The following is a 20,737-nucleotide window of genomic DNA, read 5'->3' on the forward strand; positions in this document are numbered from 1 at the left end:
AATAAGTTCAAATCTGGAACAAATATAAATATTGTAATCATATCTTATAAATACTATTTCCTAATGTAATTTTCCAAGATATTAAAGATAATAATGCAAAAAAAACTAAGAAACATAAAGCCTGTTACTTCGATAAATTTAAAGTGCATTTATGAAAGTTCTTATGAAGTTTCAAACAATTTCATCCACTAGTTTTGTTGTTGGAACAAAATACAGCAAGACTTGTGTTGGCTTTGTAAAAAGTTAGTAGCTGATAGTAATCAGATTAATTTGCTACAAGTAATACAGTTTATTATTATTATTATATTTCATCACATTTTTCTTTACTAGAAGCAGATCATGAACCTGATTCGATGTTTTTGCAAAAATGATAGCGCACTTCAACGTGCAGATATTATGACCTTGACTACAATGTTGAAATCTGCAAAAATACCCTCAGATTTTTTATTGCAAAAAGCACCTGGTCATGGTAAGAAGTTTGGTTTCTTAAGTTATCATTCCAGTGTTTTTGTTTGTTAGTTAATTTCTTAGTGATTTGTAAAAACCTTTTTTTAACCATGTAAAATAGGTTTTACTTTGAGAACTTCAAAACATTCTCAAAAATGAGTTTATTATTTTACTTATATTGTAAAGCTTTTGTTTTTATTTTGTTAAACCTCATCTAATGAAAAAAAAAACTAAGTTTAAAGTTTTAAAATTTAGTTTAATGAAGTTCACCAATGTTGATATTTAATTATTTTGAAAAGTTGCCCTCAAATTGCTATCTGTATTTAGTAGAAAATGTGTGTGTGTATAATTACTGGAATCGCTACAACTAAATGAGCTAACTACTCATCTGATGTTCTCATAGGATTGTTTCTTTACCCAGTTATGGCCATATAATGTTGATGACAGATACTGGAATTGAACTTTTACTGAATATAGATTACAATATTAACCAAAAAAACCTCAATGATAGAATTATGATTTAAGTGTTTTTTTTTCTCCCAAAACAAAATGAATTTTATTACCTGCTTCTGATATCATATTTTTGGAAAGTTTTAGTAAGAGTTCCATGATTTTTTTTTTTTTTTTTTTTTGTGAGTCATCAAAATTAATAAACTAGTAAGTACAGAAATTATTTTAAAAAACATAAACAATGAAATTGATGAGATAAGACAGAATTTAAAAGCATGGAAAACTTTTTTTTTTGAAACTCCGTAACCTTTTAACGTGTGTCATTATGTTCAGAGTTCCATGGAAATAGTTGTCACCATACATATTTTTTTGTTTTACTTGTCTGATTTAATGGGATGAAAATGAAGGAACTTATGGTTTGTGATTAAAATGATTTTATTATGTTGATTTAACATTTAAAATTTCATATTAATTAAAAAAGCAAATGAAGAACTCGTAAGGAGTATAATGAATGTTTCTTGTGTGGTTCTAACATGTAGATTAGCTTAACTTGTATCTAAAATCTCTATCACCAGATGCTGAAGTATGTGTTAAGGTTGAGTCATTACTTAAGAAAACTAGATAATTGAATCTATATATGTACTGGTGGAAACACTGACTAGTTGCTCTTAGTATGTTTCATAAATTTAATTTACAACAGTTGGAGTAAATGTAACCAATGTAAACAGAATGGCACTTGTGAGAAAAACTGTTTCTTATAATTGGTGTATTTACAAATCAAGCTTGTTTTGTGTGTATTCAGAATAAAATGTTGACTTATAATTCATGGGTTGTGATATATTTCTCTCTCTCTTTCACACACACACACACACACACACACACACACACACGCGCGCTAGTTAAATGAAGAAGGTGGCAGTACTTTGGTTCTTTAGGATGCTGCTTTTTATTCTTCTGTATAACCCCTTGTATAGTAGCCATTGTGTCTGTTATTGTTCAGTATAGAATATTTTTTTTTTTACCTATTACTTAGTTGTACGTTCAGATTGTCCTTATTTTTCCTATTTATCCCATTATTAGAAACAGAATATTAATATCCAGCCTTGTTTGTTTACAGAGTTCTACAAAGAGGATGTGAGAGAGACTAAACCTCACAGACTGGACCAAAATACAAGCATTTTGGAGCAGCTGATGACCCCACTGCTTGAAATACCAGGAGAAAGAAAAACTCGTGGGACAGGAATCCTGGAGCAGGATAGTGACAGCACCGTGATTCAGCTTCCAGACCAAGGAGAAGAAACTAAGGTTTGCTTCTTCTTGTATGTTTATATCATATTTAGTAATAACAGTAGCTAAAGCTCTACTGTATAAATTTAAAAAAACAATTGTATTCTGCCTCTTTCAGTTTCTTTCTTACAGAACTTTTTTGAGTGCAAGGACTGCTCATTATTGTAGAATCATGTACACTGCCTCTAACTTAAAACAAAAAAAACTAATTATCTTTTTGAAAAATAGTTCACGCTATGAAAAGTGCAGAAACTTTCTGTTGCTGCTTAAGAATGATAAGTGTATACTAAATTTTAACCTTATAATTAAACTTAATACATAGTATTATTAATGTTTTCCAGTTGACTGAAATACAGAAAACTAGTGAAACTTGTTTAAAATTATTCCATACATTGTTATTTAATCTTAAAATTAAAGACAGTTTAACATCTGTTTTTATTTCTAAAGATAAATCTCCTTTTATTGGTGCATTTTTGTTCTTTGTTACTTTATGTGAGCAGTTCATCTTTTGACACTGTAACATTGTTTTAAAGTGTAAATACCATTATTATATATTACCACTATAATAATTTTAGCACAGAGAAGAATGAAAAACTACTATGTATGAAGGTATTATACCAAGAAAACTTGTAGGATAAAGAAAAATAGATAAATTGTAACACAAGAAGCCTGGCAACTTGAAAGATCGATGTGAAGTGAACATTATTATTAACAAGTAAATCCTGTTCTCATTGAGAATTACTTTTAACAGAATAAACATACAAAAGTATTAAATGCTGATTTTTGTCATTATAAAATGCATTAAATAACACTTAGTATTTTCTATAGCTGTAATAGAAACTAAATGTTAACTTCTCTTAAGCTTTCATGTGATGAATATATTTCTCTGTCCAACACAAAATATTCATACACTTAATTCATAAAGATGTGGTCAGATCAGGGATTTAGAATATCCAGAAGAGGGACATGTATCCCTTTTACTTAATGGCATTGGAAACACAAAATGTGGATCAGCTTTGGTCATCAGGACTATCTAGAAAGAGACCAGCAACAAGTTGCGGTCCTGCTGTTGTAATCAATATCTTGTAACACAAAGATCGGTGGCAACCATATACAATATAATCAAGAAGGATCTCTGTCTGAAAAGGGGGCACAAGTTGCTTCTACAACATGTGTGTTCAACCATTGCATACCTTAAGCAACTGGAGATTAAAATGGGTGTTTGTGGTATTTCACATTAAGACATACCAGTCAAGTTGACAGTAGCAGTGCATATGGATTTGTGTGTGAAATGTTGAAACAGGTGCTGGAAAACCATCTTTGTATATTAGATAAATTATGGAAAATATGTAGGGAAGAATGTTGTGCCTTTAACATCAAAGTCTTATACCAGAGTCTCTTGCAATGGACACTGTGCTTCAGAGCTATCATAAAGATGCATGGTCATTAGAGTGTGCATTACAGAAAATGGCTAGAGCTGGATAATTAATGGAAGTTGCTTATCGATCAACAGTCAGGATCATTAGCTGAGGACATTCAGTGAATCACTTATTCTCACATAAGACTTGGATAGTTAGAATAATTGAACAATAATAATCTGAAACATTAATTTGGATTAATTGATTATTTTTGCATTTGACACTAATTAAGCTGAACCAACATCAATTAATCAAATTATTTAATAATGAGAAATCATGAAGTATTACGATTACATGCATAGTGTGAGTAATCAAAAACATTAATGCTGAAACACCAATTTCAATTAGTTGATTGTTTTTGTAACATCAGTAAATTTAATCATAATTTTGATTAGTTGAATATTTTATTTAATACTTACCAGTGTATATGATGCTCATAGATAGTTGGTTTTATCAATTTATTGAGTTAATCACCGGTATTAGACACATGAAATGTAATGGTGAGGCTTCAAGATCATTTTAATATAACGTACTCAACCTCTGTATTTTGGAAACTGTGAATAAGTTTAAGTTGAAGCTTGCTTAAAAAACAGAAGTATAATATCACCCATTCATACTATTTTGTGATGTATTTATAAGACAATTATTTACTGTTTCTTTTGTTTGTTTTTTTACTATATTGCAGGCTCTGCTTTTTTCTAAGAACACAATTAGTCTACAGCAGTTAAATGGAGGAGATATTTTATTAGAAATGTGTTTGGCCCTCCCATCTGTACATCATTATGTTTCTCAGTTGAACGACACACTAGCAGGAAAAGGACTTGGAGTCCCTTCATGCGTAGCTGGAGCGTTGCTTGTTAGTAGCTCGTAAGTCTCTCTCTCGTATACTTTTCAGAAAATCTGCTTTTTAATCTCCATTCAGTTTGTTTGTCACCTTGCTGTTAAGTTGATATACTGTCGATTGCTTTGATATGTGTATGTATGAACGTGTGTGTGTGTGTGTGTGTTTGTCCACACTGGTATTGATCTAGTATTAATTTTAAATCTGTGATTCTTTGCATCAGTAGTTCTCGATTTGAAGTTCCGTTCAGGTGGTTCATGGAAAGGAAGTGGCAGCACAGTATATAGATCCTATTGAGATAAAAAAAAAAATAAACCAGATGACCTAATAGCAAATGTTTGAGAGGATGTTTTAGATAATATTTACAAATGCTATAAATTTTGTGTTATCTACTGGTAATAGAATTTTGATTTTTTTTTTTCTATTTCCCTTTGATATTGTGTGTGTGTGTGCGTTTTTTTTCTTATAGCAAAGTCACATTGGGCTATCTGCTGTGTCCACCAAGGGGAATCATACCCAATTTTAGCATTGTAAATCTGAAGACTTACTGCTGTCCCCCAGTGGGACATATTGGTATCGACACAAGACACATTTGGTATCAAGTTTTTTAAGTCAAATCTATGGTGGAGGGGAGTGGGACAACAATTGGTGGGGTGCTCTTCATGTCTTGTTATGTCTTATGTGGCTATTAGGTACTAGTTTTATGGGTTTGTGTAGCTTGTTGGAGTGCTTTTAGTGTCTTCTTGTGTTTGCAAGGCTAGTAGAAGCTAGTTTTTGTGGGTTTTCATATCAAAGCTGGTTTGAAATGCTTTTGAAGCCCTGCTCTAAATAAAGTTTGGTACTTTCACTTTTGTTTCTGATAAATTAAATGACAAAGAAATTTGAAAAGGATATATTTTTTTAATTTCTACATTTGTAGTTTGTACCTACAATAATAGGTGAGTACAAGCCCATTTTGTAAACACTGAGGTATATGTGTGTGGTTTCTTTACACAATAAATACTTTTATAATCCATTTTCATAAATATTTGATAGATGGTTTTAAGATATGTTTTGATACTAGGAAATATCCAAATTGAAAGTTGTCAGAGATATTTTAATTTTTACTGGAATTACAATTCTCAGTGCTCAATGGTTAGTTTATGTATAATGTAATTTTTTTCATTATGGCAATTAACTCATTTATGTGCCTTTTAATTGATGTTTTAATGTATTTGGAGAATTCTGTTTGAAGTAATAATTTTTCCATTTACTCCAACTTAATACTCTTTTAATCAAGAAAGTAAGTACCATTCTTACCACTTCTCAGGTACAGAACTGTGATGAATGACATAAGTATAGTTGGAAGAGCTCTGAACTTGCAAGTCCTAGAGCCCCTTACAGAGGAACGACTGCAGAAGTTAACCACCATTGCACTTGGCTGTCTATATACATCAATTGCTGTAGCAACAGCTTCTAGTATTCTCATGATATCTGGGAACCCACCTACTAAAGGAATTGGTGCCCACAAAGATGATGAGAATGATAACTGTGTTGTTTCAATTGTAAAAATTAGTGTAAGTGCAACTTTTTTTTAACCACGTACTATGGTTTTTTGTAAAAATTAGTGTAAGTGCAACATTTTTTGTAACCACCTTTTATAGTTTTTTGTAAAAATTAGTGTAAGTGCAACATTTTTTTGTAACCACCTTCTATAGTTTTTTGTAAAAATTAGTGTAAGTGCAACATTTTTTGTAACCACCTTCTATTGCTTTTTGTAAAAATTAGTATAATTGCAACATTTTTTGTAACCACCTTCTATAGTTTTTTTTGTAAAAATTAGTGTAAGTGCAACATTTTTTTTAACCACTTTCTATAGTTTTGTTAGTTTTCACCAGACTCCAAGAATGTTTGATTTGTGGCATGTGCCTGTTTCCTATAAGTGATAATCCCCAAATTTTAATATTTAACAGGGTTAATTTTCTTGTTTTGAAAGGTATATTAAGTTTATATCAACATGTACCAGAAACTTGTCATCAATTCATTCTTCAGTTTTAAAATTTTTCACCAAGTTGGTTGGAATATTTCCTAGGATATAGTCATGCGTGTGATCTTTATTTTAACCTTTACCAAGTTGGGCTTTTTTTTAGAAATAAGTGTTGCATCTCTGGAATTATAAATTATACTCTTTTAATGAAACTACAGTACAGAATAGAAATGTTTTATCCAGTACTTATGATACATAATTCAGAATAAATCTGATATAAATCAGCATTTTCAATGCCATCTAGCAAGCACTGATTGTAATACATAATAACATGTAAATAAATATGGTTAAACAAATAAAAAATGGCAAGAAATGGTTTGCTGTACTTAACTAGGCCAAATAATTTTTTGAAACGTGAAGGGCATTCGAGTTATCTTTGGCATATTATAGAAGGGGTTAAAATACGCATTCCAATTTTTTTTATAATAAATCAATATTTAAACATGGAAGCTCTCTGAATAAAATAATCACACTTTTAAATTACCTAATATTAATAAATTAAGTGAAAGGAAAAATAATTAATATTTCTAGTAAAGTTTATCACATGAGTTCTGTTATATCATAATGTAATGCTTTAATAATGTTTAACATAGTGTAGTAGTGTAAAATTAAGATCTTTCTAAAAGAATTAAACCTAAGCTAACAAAAAATACAGTGATTTTTGTTCAATATCACATTTAAAACTGTTGTATCATTTGTTATACTGTTTTATTGTTTCTTAACTTTTTAGCTAGAAACCTACAATACAGTATCAACTGTAATTCATTCTTCTGCAAGGGCAGGAGGTCATGTAAGTGGCTTTATCATAATATCTTAATTACAATATAATACATTGATTTATCTATTGAGAAAACTGGGAAACCCGAAAGTTGTTTGTATTAGTTTTTTGACAGTGTGCAGGGTAATAAGAATATTTTTTTTTTTATCTGACTTCATTTTTCTGTTATGTTAGGTGACTAATTTTTTATTTATTTTTATATTGATATAAATAGAACTTACAAAATTTGCACCTTGGTGGCTCATGGCTTCTACTGACAGGCCTTCAGAACATGTTGAATCTTTACCCTCTGAACCCAACTGATAAAGGAAGAGAAGGATCCTCTAAGAGTAAAGGAACATCTGACCCATCTTCTGGATCTAAACCCAAAGAACCTCCTTTACCCAAACAAAACATGATGAAAATGTAAGTTATGGCAAGAAATGGTTAACTCTTTCCGTATGAAGTGGGTCTGTTTGACCTGCCTTGGAAGTGTTGACTGTACATACTATAACTCTGAACTTGCTAAGCATATCTTCATGAAATTTGGCAAACTTTTAGTAAACATATAAAACTTTTTTTAATAAAATATTTCTATTAAAGATTTGTCTGTGAATTTACAGTTTTTTTGTTTTTGTTTTTTGCTATGGAGTCAAAGATGATTTTCATGCTAAGAATAAATATGCATAAAAAACAAGAAATTTAACACCTTGTTTTTTTTTTCTCACTATGTTGGTTGTCCAAAAAATAATTCATGTAACTTATGAATATGCATTTTAGAACACACAACATATTTTGGGCACTAGATTAGAATGTCCCAGAAGTACTGCAATTTATCTGGCTTTCAAGTTATACTATAAATAGGTTAATTTCCTCGAAATGGGCTTGGTCACTTTGATCATGCAACTACTATATAACTATGAAGCTTTTAATGTAGTAAGTGTATCTTAAAAGCTTTTACTGTCGTACATAAAATCAGATTTGTAAAAATACTTGATTTTTTTTTTTAATACGTGTCAGTTCATATATGGAGTCAGAATATGACGGTTAAAAATACTTTTTTTTTTATCTTGCATTTTTTGAATTTCTTTGCATAACCTCTAAAACCTTCTAAATGAATAATAAGCTTTTTTTATAGTAAAATTTTATGTATTGTATTTTCTACTCTAACACTGTACGAACTCTGTTGTTTGACAGACATTTTAACCACCACAAAAAATATAACTTTAAGTAGACTTTTTTTTTTTTCTGTAGATTGTAACAGAAGATTACAATTACTTATCCTACACAACAACAGTTGGCATATGTTTTTATCTAAAAGATGCAAAGCAAGCAAAAAGAATCAAATTTGAAAGATTTATGTAATAAATGGTGCTTGTTTAAAATCTGTAGTTTATATGATAGTTTGATTCTTATTAAAAAATAAGTTATAAAATTATGTGAAAATATTAGTAAATAGTCTTTGCAACGTAAAACCAAAAGCTGTTTTACTCATTTGAGTCTCTTGTACCCTGTAGCCAACAAGGTTTTGGCGTGTTGTTTGTTGCACTTGCGTCACAAGCTGTGTCTCTTATGACAAACCTTTTGGTGGATCTGCAGGTGGAAACAGGAATTACAGAAGAACAGCCAACTTCATTCCTGTCTCAGCCAACTCAGCCACTAGTAGCAGAAGATATGACAAAACACTTAACTGCTTGGCAACGAGTTCACAAATTAACCTCAAACCTTAATCTGATTAACTTGCTTTTTAGCATAGCTTCGGTGAACTATCGAAAGGTAATAAGCATTTCCTTTTTTTCAAAGTTCTATAAGTTTTATAGCTTCTAGTATATGCAAAAAAAAAATATAATTGCAAGAAAAACTGTAATATGGTATACCATCTTCAATTTTTCTCTAATGGGGGTGGGGGGTGAGTTGCAAAATATTTATTGGTCTAGTTTTTAAAATTTTGAATATTTAATATTTTGGGAATGTCAATGAAATTTTCTCTTACCTGAAAAGCATATAAAAGTAATCTAAATTTCTAACAAAACCTTCATTGTCATTTTGAATATGTGCGTATAGAACTAAGATTGTTACTCATTTGCACATGACCTCTTTTTGATTTACGGTATTTTCTTATTTTGTGTTTAGAACAATATATACTAATTTTTAAAGTATCAAACTGAATTTTTGTTAAATAAAAATCCTTCAAATGCAACTGTAGCTTTTTTCCCCCAAAAACTTTGTCTTCAAAATAAGGGTGCATTTTGTACACTGGTGCATCTTATATTCCAAAAAATACAGTATTTCTTTATAGAGCTGTGCTTTAATTATATTAGAGATGTAGTGCATTGTATGATTAGGCCTAAAAGTATAATCATTTAAGGACTAAGCATTGTGTCATTGTTGGGTTTATCATATGCATAAAAGTTTTATCAGTTAACTTTTTTTAATCTATAAAGTACTTAATATTTCATGACTTAATGTCATTACATCAGCTAGTTCACTTTGTCAGTTACTGGCTAAGCATAGTAAAGTGGTTATTGTGCTGGGGAATAGGAGGTCCAAGTTTTTCAGTGCAGTGCCATTAAATACATTGCACTGTCAGTTATGAGTGCATTATAAGAGAGTGACTCTTATTCCTGTTATTTGTTTTAAAATTTTCATGACAGCAGGCACTGCTATCTGACAGCCTTCACTCTAATCGGTAATGGATGGCTAATATCTGAACCCTGTGTACCTCTAACTTGTATGTTTAGCCTTTATGCCAATGAGATGCCATTTACGTTGAAGATGACAAAAGTATTTGATAACAGCAGTGATACTAAGGTTTCAAGTTTAATATTAACAGTTTTTTTTTGGGTTTTTTTCTAGTTTAGTTTTATATGATAAATTTATATGGAGAAGCTCATTTCAGATTACATCTAATATTTTGCCAAATACTGAATCAAAAGTATTTAGTAATGTTGTTCAATAATGTCTTTTATTTTGTTAATTTTTATTTATAAAGTGCCTTCAACCTACAAATATTTATAATTTATCTATATTTAGGCATGCATGTTAAAACGGATTCAGAAACAACCTGTGGATGGAGACGGCTTTAGCACCTCTGACTCAAACACATATTATGAAGATGATTTCAGCTCTTCAGATGATAGCAGTGATGACGAAGGTAAGCAGAAGGTTTTAGACAAATAATAGAATATAAACATGAATTATTTTTAAGACTTGTTTAAGTTTTTCATTTTTTGTTAGTCATAAAATAATTTGATTTTAAAAAGATGAAAAGTGAAATTATGCAGTTGAATTTAAGTCAGAAATGGAATTTTCACATTAAAAATTATAGTTTTTATTTATGTTTGTTTAACATGGATTTTGTATCAACATTAATGTGTATGGTACTAAGGTCCCAAATTTAATTTAAACAGTTAAAGTTAGTTATGAATTATTTTAAATTTTCTAATTTAGTTTTTTTATGTTAAACTGATATGGGTTAGCTAATTGCAGATTAAAACAAATATTTTGTCAAACACTGAATAAAAACTATTGAGTGATGTTGTTGGATAGTCTCTTAGTTTGTTAATTTGTATTCATAAAGTTACTCAAGCTGTCGATCAGAAAGTCCAAGTTTTCAATACAGTGCGTTATAAGAGTGACAGTTAATTGTATTATTTGGTTTAAATTCTTTATGGCTGCAGGTGCTGCTAACTGTTTGCTGTTAACAGATGGTGAATGATCTTGCTACCTCCGGTTGTTTTGACGTACCTGTTTAATGGTCCATAAGATCAAAGTAGATAATGATTTGGAAATAGTACATTATTATCCAATAGTAATGTCTGTACAACACTTGTTTGTTATGTGTTTAATGTAGTACATTATTTGTTTATTTATGTTTCTCTTGTGAAGATTATAAAAAAAAAAAGATTAATATTAACTTCTTATCAACACAAGCTACCTACATAGATCAGAACTAGAAAAATGTACGTCTAGTAATAAGGATGATGCCTACATAGATCAGAACTAGAAAAATGTACGTCTAGTAATAAGGATGATGCCTACATAGATCAGAACTAGAAAAATGTAAGTCCAGTGATGAGGATGCTGCCTACATAGATCAAAACTTAAAAAAATGTACGTCTAGTGATGAGGAAGCTGCCTAAATAGATCAAAACTAAAAAAAATGTACGTCCAGTGAGGAGGAAGCTGCCTATATAGATCAAAACTAAAAAAATTTACGTCTAGTGAGGAGGAAGCTGCCTACATAGATAAAAATTTTAAAAAATGTATGTCTAGTGAGGAGGAAGCTGCCTACATAGATCAAAACTAAAAAAAAATGTATGTCTAGTAAGGAGGATGCTGCCTACATAGATCAAAACTAAAAAAAAATGTACGTCTAGTGATGAGGAAGCTGCCTACATAGATCAGAACTAAAAAAATTTACGTCTAGTGATGAGCACAGCTTATTAAATAAAAGGTTCAAACTATATTACTTATAATAATTAGAATACTTTGTTTTAACAGTTTGAAACCCTGTTAACAATATTTTCAGCTGTAAACCTTATAATATCTCGGGATGCTCTGTCCTAAGTCAGTATACTGAGCAAATAATGCACAGTAATCATTATGATAAAAGAATAAACACAAAATAAAGTTACAAATAATAACAAATAAATATATTAAATATTCCAATTAACACTATGGAACTTGTTTCACTTGTTTAGGCCATGTCCAAGTAAGAACTACCATATGAAAGTTATACTTGGCTTGGTCAGCTAACAATATGAAATACTTTTTACAGTAATAATAATAATGAATGTAATAACAAATATTGTTGTTAATAAAAGTAACTTTTAAAGAAAAGGCATGGTATAACTTACTAATATTGCTAGAAAATAAATAATACACACTGTCCCTAAAATCTGTTAAGACTTGGAGAGTCATCCACTATCAAGGTGTTATCTTAATTCTGGAGTATTAACCTAACTCATGTCATTGTTGTTCACTATAGTATAAATAACTGAAGGAGGTTTGACCTTCCAGACATAACCTACTCTGCTAGTAGTAGAAATTTTATTACCCAGTTCTATACAGTAAATTGCATGTAACACTAATATTGAATGATCCAAAACAATAGGCAATTAGAGCAAAAGAAGATTAGCCAATTTTTTGTTAATAACCTGACATTGTTAAACTACACATGCAGATACACATTCTTTGGTACAGTATGTGATTAACAGAACATACAGGTGAAGAAGTGTGTTTTAAATTATACTAATAAAAGTTTAGGTGATTAATCTAAAAATAACTGGTGGTCTGTATTTATATTCACTGCTTTGGGGTTTTATTTCTTTCATTTTGGCTAAGTGTTCTAGATTTAGATTGTTTACCTATAAGTCATTCTGTAATGTACCTATGAACACTGCCAAATAGCAGTTGATTAATCATTCCTATTTTTTTATTGCATATCCATGAATCTTTGACAATTTTAGTGACAAAAAAATTAGATTTCCGACAAAAAAAATGAAAACTGTAATGTATCTAAGTGGAGACTACATTATACCTTCATTTGTAGCATGGATCTTTTTTTGATATTTTGCTTAAAATATATAATTGTAAATTTAACAAGGTAAAACTAACTTAAGCATAGATACAAATTTGTTTTAGACTAGTTACAATAGGATAAAAAATGCAATTATGCTTCTTCTCTTTTCCTTTCTTTACCTAGATGATGACAGTGAACCCATACTTGGTCAGTGGTTTGAAGAAACTTTAGCTCCTGAAGATTGTGGCGTGACAGTAACTCCTGGCCCACCTGCAACTACTCCATCAGATAGTGATGTCCGTAACGGAAAACCTGCCCAGGGCCAAGCGTCTGAATCAGCTTCTCTTATTCCTGAAAAGGGTGAACCTCATGGAGTAAGTTTAGGTTAAGGGAAATCAAAATGTATTCATTAGTTTTTCAAGTGAGTCTTATGCATGTATATTCTGATTCTAAGATGAACTTTCTTGAGTATTACTAGTTTAGGCACTGCTGAGAGATGTTGAGCTTGGTGTGAATTCGCTAAGTATTTATCAAGGGTTCTTTTGAGTGAAATGTATTGATTAATTATGTTAAAAATTATAAAGCTTCTTACCTTCTAATAATGTTAAGATGAATCTCACGTACCAGGGTGAGCCAAATGTGAGTTGTGTAATGAAAGGTAAACCTTGAATAACCATATTTCACTATAATTCTTCTAAGTTTGTGTTAACCCTCATTTTTAATGTCTCTTATGGAAAAATTTTTAGTATTTAGTAGTACTATAAGAGTAGCAGTAAATAATAAGAATAAAAAAAATAAATGATTTTATCAATTGGAAAAAAAAAAATTCATACTGTGAAAATTTTTGGATGCACTTTTGTTTCTCACCAAAAAAAGCTCTGACATTAGGCAGACTAGACATGAAATTTAACATTGCTCATTTGAATAGAAAACAACCACTAATAACTAATGAAGTGATATACACTTCAATACCAATAGAATGTATCTGGTAACCTACACTTCATTGGTTGTATACGAGTCTTTGAAAGTCTCTTGTGTTGTGAACCCTGTGAAGTAAAATTTGGTGTGAAATTATATATTGCGAGTGTAACATTAAGCCTTAGGGACAAAATTAAGTTAGGTTTTGCTTTTGTTACTTTTTGTTTAATCTTTCAACAGAGCATTTTTGTGGCTGTACTATATATTTGTCGTGTTATTTTAGTTATTATTCCTGAATCCACATGATAGTTGACTGAAATTGTTTATCTCAATGTTTTTATAATTCCAACGTCTAATTATCTCAAGAGCTGCAGTTGTTTTATTTTATTTGTATTTCTGCTTTATTTTTTTATTTTTTTTACCATTACAGTATATCAGACTTGCCTGCAGAATTTTCAACTTTCTTAATAACTACTTTGTAAGCTCAGAAAATCTTTACATCAGGGACTACTTAAGGTAAGCTTAGCTCTTTAACTTGTACTTGCAAACATTTAATTATTTAATACATTCTGTGAAATTTGTTTTTACTCTTTTTATGGATTGCAAGTTGGATGATATGGTAGTAAATTTCAACATATATTCATCAAAACAATAGTTCTGTTCATTACTGTAGAACTTTTAACACACATTTCGTTTTTATCATGTTTTTTTGTGCTCTTTTGACCAATTTTGTGGTTTTATAGTGACATATATATATTTTATATACTTAATATCATGTTAGCTTTTCACATGTAAATGATTAAAGTGTTCAGTTTGCAAACTTTTAATGGAGTCCATATTCTGAAAATGTAGAAATTTGTTTATTAGAGTTAAGCTTAATTTAGTAATTTTAGTTTATCATTAATAAGTTCGCTTTTATTTACACGTGTATATGTATAACAAAAAAATCTTTGAATACTTTTTAACTTATTTTTCAGTTAATACAAATTTAAGTGATTCTACAAAATACTTTCAATATTAATTTAATATTAAAAGAAAAAAATGTGTAACCTAATTGTCAGCAGGTAATTGTGCTATTGGTAACTTTATATCTTTTTTAAAGTTTCATTTAAAAAGCAATGTTATGTACATAAAAAAATTCACTGTTTGTCCTGTAGAAGCAAACTAGGAGAGTCACAGATGGTAGTCTTGGCAGGTATCATTAAAGACTTGGATAGAGAAACTTCTCGATCAGAAACTGGTATGTGTGAACAATCTTTCTAAGAAGTCCAAAAAGTAAAATATGTTAAATAGTTTTTTTGTAGGAAAAGAAGTTGAAACCACTGTAATCTAAGGTTTGTACAGTATGTTTGTTTGAGATAAAATATTATAATTTTTTTTAAGCAAAACATTTAGGTCCTTAATTCAAGTTTTCATTCTTTGTTTTCCTTCAGTCCTTGTTTTTTTTTCTATTGTGATCTTAGACATTTCAAAATTTATTGTGTATTTTTCGAAAAACATGTTTAAGTAAGTTTTAAATTATTAACTCTTTCAGTACGGGCTCGGTCCCTGGGACTGACCTCATAACCATTTTGTGCTTATTATAGTTTTCACACTATAACTGTTAAATTAGTAAGCATATGTTAACAAAATCTGGCAGATTATCAGTAAGCACTACAATGCTTTTATAAGCAAAATATCATTTTTTTTTTTTTTATTATGCCTTAAGGTTTGTAAAACAATGCTTTTCTCGTGCCTTTTCTTTCTTTTTCACATGTTGCCTATCCAATTTTTTAAGATTAAAAATACTTTTCTGCATCAGAAAATTTTCAACTTTCACATGGGAAGTTCTTATAATGTCCAGATAGTTATCAAACATTTCTTATAAAAAAATTTATATTTTATCTATTATTTTCAGTAACGAATCTCTGTACAGGTTTGGTCGATATGAACTATCTCGTAACCACGTTAAAAAATTAGGAAATAAATATAAATTATGCCTTGTTCATTCTAGTATGACCACAAATTATAACAAACATAAATGTTTAGACTAAATAGCTTAAATCTCGTAAATTGTACATCTATGTATATTTATTATTTTTATTTTATTGACCTTTCAGCCATACCTGGCTAACAATACAGAAGTTACAATGACGTGGCTCATGTGCACTCATGTTACCATATCAAATAACATAAGACTAATCTTTGGTCTGTACAAAAAAAGCTTGTCTTGGCTGTGTTTTAGTCGACAAGTATTTTGTAAATATAGTCACATTTCAATTATTATACATTATATATGTATATAGATTATTGCTATTTAGAAATAAGTTCTTAAACTTATTTTTCTTAAAACATAGAACAGTAAATAAAGAAGTAAAGCAAACACTTATCTCTTCTAGTTACAACCTTTGTACTTGGTTACTGCTTGAAGTAGAATGCTAAGCCTTTAAAAATTTTGCACATGGAGGATATAAAACAAAATAATTTTTTTTTAGACATTGGACTCCGTATCATTCAACATTTGTCCTGCTTTACCCCAATAGGTCTTTTCTTCTCAAGACTCTGGTAGCCAAGGAAGGGAAAAGTTCCTTCTCACTAATCCATTTGCCAGCCATTTCTCACCTTTATGACAATTCCGATCCTGATTGTTTGTTATGTCCTGTTAGGGCCCTCAAGTGTTATGTGGCTCATACTAACTCATTTCGAGGTAGTAGGAATCGATTGTCCATTCATTGGAATCCTTCTGTTTCTCGTGATTTATCTCCCATTACCCTAATGAAGTAGCTTCATAAGTTGATTCATATGACCCATAATGGATTATCATTACAGGAAAGGAATCTTTTACATGTCACATCTCACAATATTCGTCATATCTCTATGTGATTAGCCGCCCAGTTTAATTTCCCTCTGGAAGACATTGTGTTGACTGGTATGTAGACTACCACTGATACTTTCCTATCACATTACTTACATGATCTAGTGGTTTCCTCTTCTGAAGGTTCTTGACTACCCCCTGTAGCTATTTTGACCACACCTGTTAGATTTTTACCAGAGATAAAGGTGAAGGTTCTTGACTACCCCTGTAGCTATTTTGACCACACCTGTTAGATTTTTACCAGAGGTGAGTATTTTCCTCAATCATATACTCTTTTATTTCCAGGGTCCCTTTATTTTTCACTGTATCCCACTCTGTGGTAAGTTTGCCTAGACAGGTATGCTTTCTCTTTTCAATTCTGTATTAGCAACCACTTTCACTATAATTACTACAGGTTGCAACAAACTCTGTCGAAATGGGGTGTACCATAAAACCATCTAGGCACCTACTAGATGGTATTACCTTATTATTATTATGGACTGCCACTCATGGACTATCATTAGTAAAGCTAAAGGGGATCCTGCCTGTCCTTGCCGATCTTCGGGTTGAATAAATCATGCTTGGTTTGCTTTTAAAAATGTAGGGAACTTAGTTCACCTATTGCACAGTTTCCAGAACACTGTTCCTCAGGCTTCCCAACATGTATTACCTTCCATACTTTATTAGTGGAGCTCGGGAGTCCTTACCACCTCTAGTTTCCAGTCACTAGTGTGGTGGACAGATGCTTTTTTCCAGGGTGTTTGAATGTACTCCTCCACTCTTGGAGGAGAGGGCAAAGTTGGGGGGCCCTCTTACATGGATCCCTTGATGTTTTTCCCAGATGTCTGTAGGAGTAGCACCAACCTCCATAGGAGCCTACTCGTAATTCCAGTTCAGATTTGACACGAAGCTTTCCGGTTGGGAGGTGCATGGTTCAGTTTCATATACTGTTCATGGAAGGACGTCTACTATCTCCTCATAATTCTGAACACAAAGTGGTCTCATCCTAGATCCATGGTTGAGCACAGGAGCAAGCAGAATACTCCTTGCCCACTTGGTTGGGGATTGAGGATGAATGTTCATAATACCAGACCGGGTGAATTCTGTTCCCTTGGTTGAATAAGGCATACACGATCCTGTCATTCCGAGCCTGGGGTGTTGCCTACTTTCTCGTTGTGATTCCAGTGGTGCGAAACCCATCACTCTATGGCTACAGGTTGGGATCCAATCAAAAGTATACACATATAACATTGCAGTACAATATCCTTAACCACCAATGTGGGATATAGGTACCAGGACCCCTTAATTCCAACCCTGAATTGTGGAACCTTGATATAGGAACTGAATTCCAAGTGAAGAGCATACCTGTTCTGGATGTAGTGCGGTTCTCCCACTTTTGTACCATCTTTATCTTGGTACACTCCTTTTCTATACAGATGCTTTCTGTATGGTTTATGCCTGCACTGGCCACTCCAGTATTTCCAATTGCACTTACCTCTGCTGACATTCTCCCACCCTACCACCCCACTAAAAGCCATTTTATGTCTCGAAAAAGTGATTACATTATCTGAATGAGGTACTTATATAGAGTAACTAGATAGAGGGTGCATTGAAGTTGGTAGAAAATTTTGCAAATTAGAATTTGTCAAGGGCATTTGATTGGGTATAAAAGACTGGAGCAAGCGTTTTCAATGCTTAGATGGGCAAAGAGTGGAAACCCTGGAGATCGAGAAATAGTTATAGTGTCAGTGGAGGTAAGTATTATTGGAAATACATTTTCAGTTTAGGAAAATGTTAATTTTTTTAAATCTGTAAATATTCTTCATTTACTATGAACAAGAAATAATAATTTAGAATGATGAAAGTTTTCTCATTGTTTTTGGTTACAGAATCTGTTGTTGTATTTGCTAACATTACTGAAACTAACCCAGTAAAATCAAACATAGTATAATTTATAACAATGAAGGAAACTAAAATATAATTTCATTCATCAGCTTGGCTGAGCTGTTATAGTCACTTGTACTGATTGTGCAACTTAATTTAAATGAAAAATTGAACAAAACTATTAAAGATGAAAATTGTTTCACTTTAATCTTTTTTGTAATGTACATTGATTTTTTAAAATCACATTTGATTTAATGATTGATGTTTTTGTTTAATTTAAAAACATCTACTAGTTATAGAAATGAATAACAAAAACATTATCAGTACCATTTTGTAGACTTAGCTTTAGACTATTTATATTCTAATAGGTTTTAAAACTGTTTTCATAGGTGTCGGAATATGACAGTTCTTACTGCTGCTGACAGTCGTGTAAATATTTTTCAAAAGAATAACATGTATGGCCTTAACATTTTGAAAGTCACTGAAGAAGATATTGCAACCTATAGCTGCACAGCAAAGAATATAGCTGGTGAAGCAAAGAGTACAGCAGTTCTTCGTTTTCAAGGTACTAACAATATAATCTTAACATATTCTTAAAACTTCTATCATAAATTTAAAAAAACATTTTAATAAGCAGATTTAAACATTTTTATTTCAGAACAACCTCCAGTGGTTAAACAGGCTTTACCCCAAAAAATGTTTGTTATGGAAGGTGAAAAAGTGAATCTAGAAGGAAAAGTTGTAGGATACCCTCCACCTGACATAACATGGTAAAGTTATTTACCTTTATTTTGGCATTTTCTTCTCAAACTAAATATGATATATGATTCAAAATGTGTTTACATGATAAACTAATAAAATTATTCACAAAAACAAATATCTCTGCAAACAAACTGTTAACCAAATTATTATTTATCGTTTTAATTATTAATTAATGAATAGTCATATTAGAACAACTACAAATTTTTAATTAAAGTGTGAGAAAAATATATAGTTTTTTGTTATTTGGAAGGCAACATTTTATAAAACAAAAACTATGAAAGCTTGAAGATATAAAAATAAAACAATTAATTTTATAAGAAATCATATTTATCAAAGGAATTGTTCTGCTAGATATTTTGTTAGCCAAATTCACCTCAACTTAAAGAAGTATTTAAAAATAAAGCATTACCTAAGTTTATACACGTTTTGCTTATTAATTTCAAGTTTATATTTTTAGTAATTGTTATTAGGACTTACAAGCCACGTTTTTTATGGATTCATTATATTTCATTTTGTTTTCACATGTACATTATGATTTGTACATTTTAAAAAAAATTAAAGGTATGAAACTCACCAAAATCCCAGTTGATCTTAAAATATTTAGTAACATGAAAATTTTTGAAATATTTTTCATAGTGTCAACTGCTTTTGAAATATTACAGGACAAAGGATGGTGAGCCAATCCAACCCAGTAATAAATTTAAGATGGAGCAGACACCCAATGGTATAGTTAGACTTGCAATAGAAGATGCAAAACCAGGTGATTCTGGAAACTATGCTATTGTTGCAAATAACAACAAAGGAGAAATCAGCAGTGAAAGCAATGTGTCAGTAGAGTGTAAGTGTCTTTCTGATAATATTCTACTACATTGGGAATTTGTAGCATTGGATAATAATGATATTAATTAATGCAGAGGCATGTGTTTAGATGTCATGTGCGACAGTTAAGCACATGTATATTTAATTGACAGTGAAAACCAGTCTATTCAGTTGTAATGTGGCCACAAATACACTTATGGCTGGAGGGTTATGTCATACCTCTTTATGAAAAAAAGGAAATTTGTATAACAAGATTGGTAACCAATGTAAGCCAAAGGACACAGTGTCTTCAAAAAGAAGCCTTTAAACTTCTTGAACTGAATGAAGATTTACAAGCCAGAAAGTTCACAATTATTCAGTCACATCTCAAAGTCAGTGGATATATTCATATGAAAGATGACTGAAGAAACCTAGAATCATTAATTCCATTTGATGTCAAGTCTCCCATTGCAGCTCCAGTGAAGTTTGTGTCAGTTTATAGCTGTGGAAATCAACCTATATGCACAGTGGAAAGTTTTTCAAGACATGTTGGCATAAGCATATTATAATGGAGATTGTGGTAATATGCAGCGGTGTGTGATAATACCATCACTTTCAGCATGATGGACGACTTGTGCCAGAAAGATGGTGCCCTTATTTATAGGCCCGGCATGGCCAGGTGGTTAGGGAGCTCGACTCGCAATCTGCGGGTCGCGGTTTCGAATCCCCGTCCCACCAAACATGCTAGCCCTTTCAGCCATGGGGGCATTATAATATGGCAGTCAATCCCAC

General features: G+C 31.1%; 1 protein-coding gene across 3 annotated transcripts in view; it reads left to right on the forward strand.

The window, feature by feature from the left end:
* LOC106462088 (E3 ubiquitin-protein ligase UBR4-like) overlaps positions 1-20,737 on the forward strand; it is a 115,009-nt gene that overhangs the window by 10,065 nt on the left and 84,207 nt on the right. For all 3 annotated transcript variants that reach the window (XM_022389219.1, XM_013921970.1, XM_022389220.1), the window contains exons 4-14: positions 331-469; positions 2,015-2,202; positions 4,288-4,469; positions 5,753-5,999; positions 7,200-7,259; positions 7,462-7,652; positions 8,744-9,002; positions 10,260-10,380; positions 12,934-13,124; positions 14,099-14,184; positions 14,826-14,908. In XM_022389219.1, coding sequence (XP_022244927.1) covers positions 331-469; positions 2,015-2,202; positions 4,288-4,469; positions 5,753-5,999; positions 7,200-7,259; positions 7,462-7,652; positions 8,744-9,002; positions 10,260-10,380; positions 12,934-13,124; positions 14,099-14,184; positions 14,826-14,908 — 1,747 coding nt within the window. The remainder of the gene's footprint in view (positions 1-330; positions 470-2,014; positions 2,203-4,287; positions 4,470-5,752; positions 6,000-7,199; positions 7,260-7,461; positions 7,653-8,743; positions 9,003-10,259; positions 10,381-12,933; positions 13,125-14,098; positions 14,185-14,825; positions 14,909-20,737) is intronic.

The sequence above is a fragment of the Limulus polyphemus genome, unplaced genomic scaffold, assembly GCF_000517525.1.
Source record: "Limulus polyphemus unplaced genomic scaffold, Limulus_polyphemus-2.1.2 Scaffold1090, whole genome shotgun sequence".
In the NCBI taxonomy this organism is placed as follows: domain Eukaryota; kingdom Metazoa; phylum Arthropoda; class Merostomata; order Xiphosura; family Limulidae; genus Limulus; species Limulus polyphemus.